This window comes from Tachysurus vachellii, chromosome 23 (genome assembly GCF_030014155.1).
Source record: "Tachysurus vachellii isolate PV-2020 chromosome 23, HZAU_Pvac_v1, whole genome shotgun sequence".
Classification (NCBI taxonomy): Eukaryota; Metazoa; Chordata; class Actinopteri; order Siluriformes; family Bagridae; genus Tachysurus; species Tachysurus vachellii.
The window spans coordinates 2,270,191-2,273,337 of NC_083482.1; the positions used below are offsets into that span (position 1 = coordinate 2,270,191).

The following is a 3,147-nucleotide window of genomic DNA, read 5'->3' on the forward strand; positions in this document are numbered from 1 at the left end:
TGTGCAATGAGTGTTGTGTGTTCCCTGTGTGTTAAGTGTTCATCAGATGGATTGCCTGAGGGAAGAAACTGTTCCTATGTCTGGTTCTGGTGCTCAGGGCTCTGTAGTGTCGACCAGATGGCAACAGTTCCAAGAGGGAGTGTGCTGGGTGTGAGGGGTCCAGAGTGAGGGAGTGTGCTGGATGTGAGGGGTCCAGAGTGAGGGAGTGTGCTGGATGTGAGGGGTCCAGAGTGAGGGAGTGTGCTGGATGTGAGGGGTCCAGAGTGAGGGAGTGTGCTGGATGTGAGGGGTCCAGAGTGAGGGAGTGTGCTGGATGTGAGGGATCCAGAGTGAGGGAGTGTGCTGGATGTGAGGGGTCCAGAGTGAGGGAGTGTGCTGGATGTGAGGGGTCAAGAGTGAGGGAGTGTGCTGGATGTGAGGGGTCCAGAGTGAGGGAGTGTGCTGGATGTGAGGGATCCAGAGTGAGGGAGTGTGCTGGATGTGAGGGGTCAAGAGTTAGGGAGTGTGCTGGGTGTGAGGGGTCCAGAGTGAGGGAGTGTGCTGGATGTGAGGGATCCAGAGTGAGGGAGTGTGCTGGATGTGAGGGGTCCAGAGTGAGGGAGTGTGCTGGATGTGAGGGGTCCAGAGTGAGGGAGTGTGCTGGATGTGAGGGGTCAAGAGTTAGGGAGTGTGCTGGATGTGAGGGGTCCAGAGTGAGGGAGTGTGCTGGATGTGAGGGGTCCAGAGTGAGGGAGTGTGCTGGATGTGAGGGGTCAAGAGTTAGGGAGTGTGCTGGATGTGAGGGGTCCAGAGTGAGGGAGTGTGCTGGATGTGAGGGGTCCAGAGTGAGGGAGTGTGCTGGATGTGCTGGAGTGATTGACTTTGCCCTTTTGCTCACTCTGGAGAAGTACAGATCTTGGAGAGTGGGGAGTGTTGTACCAGTGGTTCGCTCAGCAGTCCGGACTTCCCTCTGTAGTCTCCTGAGGTCAGATTGGGGAGCTGAGCTGCACCAAACAGTCACTGCGGTGCAGAGGATGGATTCAATGATTGCAGTGTAGAACTGTTTCAGAAGATCCTGTGGCAGGTTGAACTTCCTCAGCTGATGAAGGAAGTACAACCTCTGCTGGGCCTTTTTCACAATGGAGTCAATGTGAATGTAGGAGATTGTGGTTCCCAGGAATCTGAATGGCTCCACTGCTGTGACAATGCTGTCCATGATGGTGAGTGGAGGGAGAGCAGGGGGGGTCTCTCCTGAAGTCCACTATCATCTCCACTGTCTTGAGCGTGTTCAGCTCCAGGTTGTTACGGCTGCACCAGACAGCCAGCTGTTCAACCTCCAGTCTGTAAGCAGACTCGTCACCGTCCTGGATGAGACCGATCAGTGTGGTGTCATCTGTAAACTTCAGGAGCTTGACAGAGGGGTCAGTCATTCGTGAACAGGGAGAAGAGCAGTGGGGAGAGAACACAACCCTGAGGGGCACCAGTGCTGATGGTGCGGGTGCTGGATTTGAGTTTTCCCAGTCGCACTAGCTGCTGCCTGTCTGTCAGAAAGCTGGTGATCCACTGACAGACAGAGGAGGGCACAGAGAGCTGGGTTAATTTGGGCTGGAGGAGTGATGGGATGATGGTGTTAAAGGCAGAGCTGAAGTCCACAAACAGGATCCTCACATAAGTACCTGGTCTGTCCAGATGCTGCAGAACATAATGCAGTCCCATATTGACTGCATCATTCACAGACCTGTTTGCTCTGTAGGCAATAAACTGAATGAATGAATTCAGTTACCTGCTAATAGAACTATTAAAATACCTTTTTTGTAGTACATTGTGTGTGTGTGTGCGGATGTGTGTGGATGTGTATGTGTGTGTATGTATGTGTGTGTATGTGTGTGTGTGTGTTTGTATATGTATGTGTATATATGTGTGTACAGTATGTGTGTGTATGTGTGTGTCTGTGTGTGTGTATGTATGTATGTGTGTGTGTGTGCGTGTGTGTGTATGTGTGTGTGTATGTGTGTGTATGTACTGTATGTGTGTGTATGTGTGTGTTGCTTTATAACCACTTCTGAAGATGATATTGGGCTGCTCTCAAAAAAAGCTGTTTGTGTTTTAGCATTAATGTCCTCATTATCCTCATTTTCAACCCTTTGTGAGGACGTGGTTTGACCAGTAAAGAAAGTAAGTGTGTGTGTGTGTGTGTGATTGCAAACTGAAGTTTGTGTGTTTGTGCAGCTTTTTAACCATTTGTCAGGATTTTTGTAAGGATAGGAATTTAGGCTGGTCCTCACAAACCTGTGTGTGTGTGTGTAAATGTACATATTTGTAGTCCATTGTAAACCCAAATTTGACTGTGCTCTATAAAGATTGTGTGGGCCTGGGCATGTTCCCATAATGATAGTAATACACGACCCCCACCCCACCACCCACCCCCCCAGTAGTAATAATATGAATTGAAGAAACACACAACAAACCTCTATGTCTGAAAATTTCATCTTACAGAGTGCTCACACTGGAGACTCCTTCTAGAAATGTTAAATCAACTCCTTACAAACACAATCCCAGCGTATCAGGGATTCCACACCGTTACACTAAAATTGTTGTTCATCTGTTTGTGTACCAGATTAACAGATTAACACCTTGAGCCTCCTGGATTCTAGTGTGGAACAGGATAACGCTTATGTTCAGTATGTATCAGTGAGATGGTAATAAAGAGTGTGTGTGCTGTGCTTGAGTGCTTCAGCTCTGTTTTCAGGTGTAGCTACGGCTGCTCAGGTGTGATAGCTGAGCTGATTAATAATTCAGCAACTGAACCCAGATCAAATATTCTCTCTCTCTCTCTCTCTCTCTCTCTCTCTCTCTCTCTCTCTCTCTCTCTTTCTCTCTCTCTGTACACCAGGTGCTAACAGCTAGTAGAAGAGACCAATTACAGATGCATCCTCACTCACACACTAACACAAACGCATGCGCACTCACACGCACACACACACACACATTAACTAGCGTGCACTGTGTTCAGGACCAAAACCTGCAGTCTGGAGACTTTCAGCATCTAAAAAGGGGTACAGATCACTTAGAACTTTTAATACTTATGTAATGTATTTTTATGCATGATTTTGTTTGTGTACGTGTGTGTGTGTGTGTGTGTATGTGTGTGTGTGTTGCTTATTTTCT

General features: G+C 48.3%; 1 protein-coding gene across 5 annotated transcripts in view; it reads left to right on the forward strand.

The window, feature by feature from the left end:
• The first annotated feature begins 2,555 nt into the window (after positions 1 to 2,555).
• Positions 2,556 to 3,147, forward strand: part of baiap2l2b (BAR/IMD domain containing adaptor protein 2 like 2b) — a 7,643-nt gene continuing 7,051 nt past the window's right edge. The window contains exons 1-2 of one of the 5 annotated variants that reach the window (XM_060859699.1): positions 2,565 to 2,660; positions 2,873 to 3,147. The exon at positions 2,873 to 3,147 is cut by the window's right edge and continues 67 nt beyond it. In XM_060859699.1, the coding sequence (XP_060715682.1) occupies positions 3,080 to 3,147 (68 nt within the window). In that variant the 5' untranslated portion in view covers positions 2,565 to 2,660; positions 2,873 to 3,079. Of the gene's footprint in view, positions 2,661 to 2,685 lie in introns of those variants that run through there. The other 4 variants (XM_060859702.1, XM_060859701.1, XM_060859700.1 and 1 more) reach the window with 4 other exon arrangements.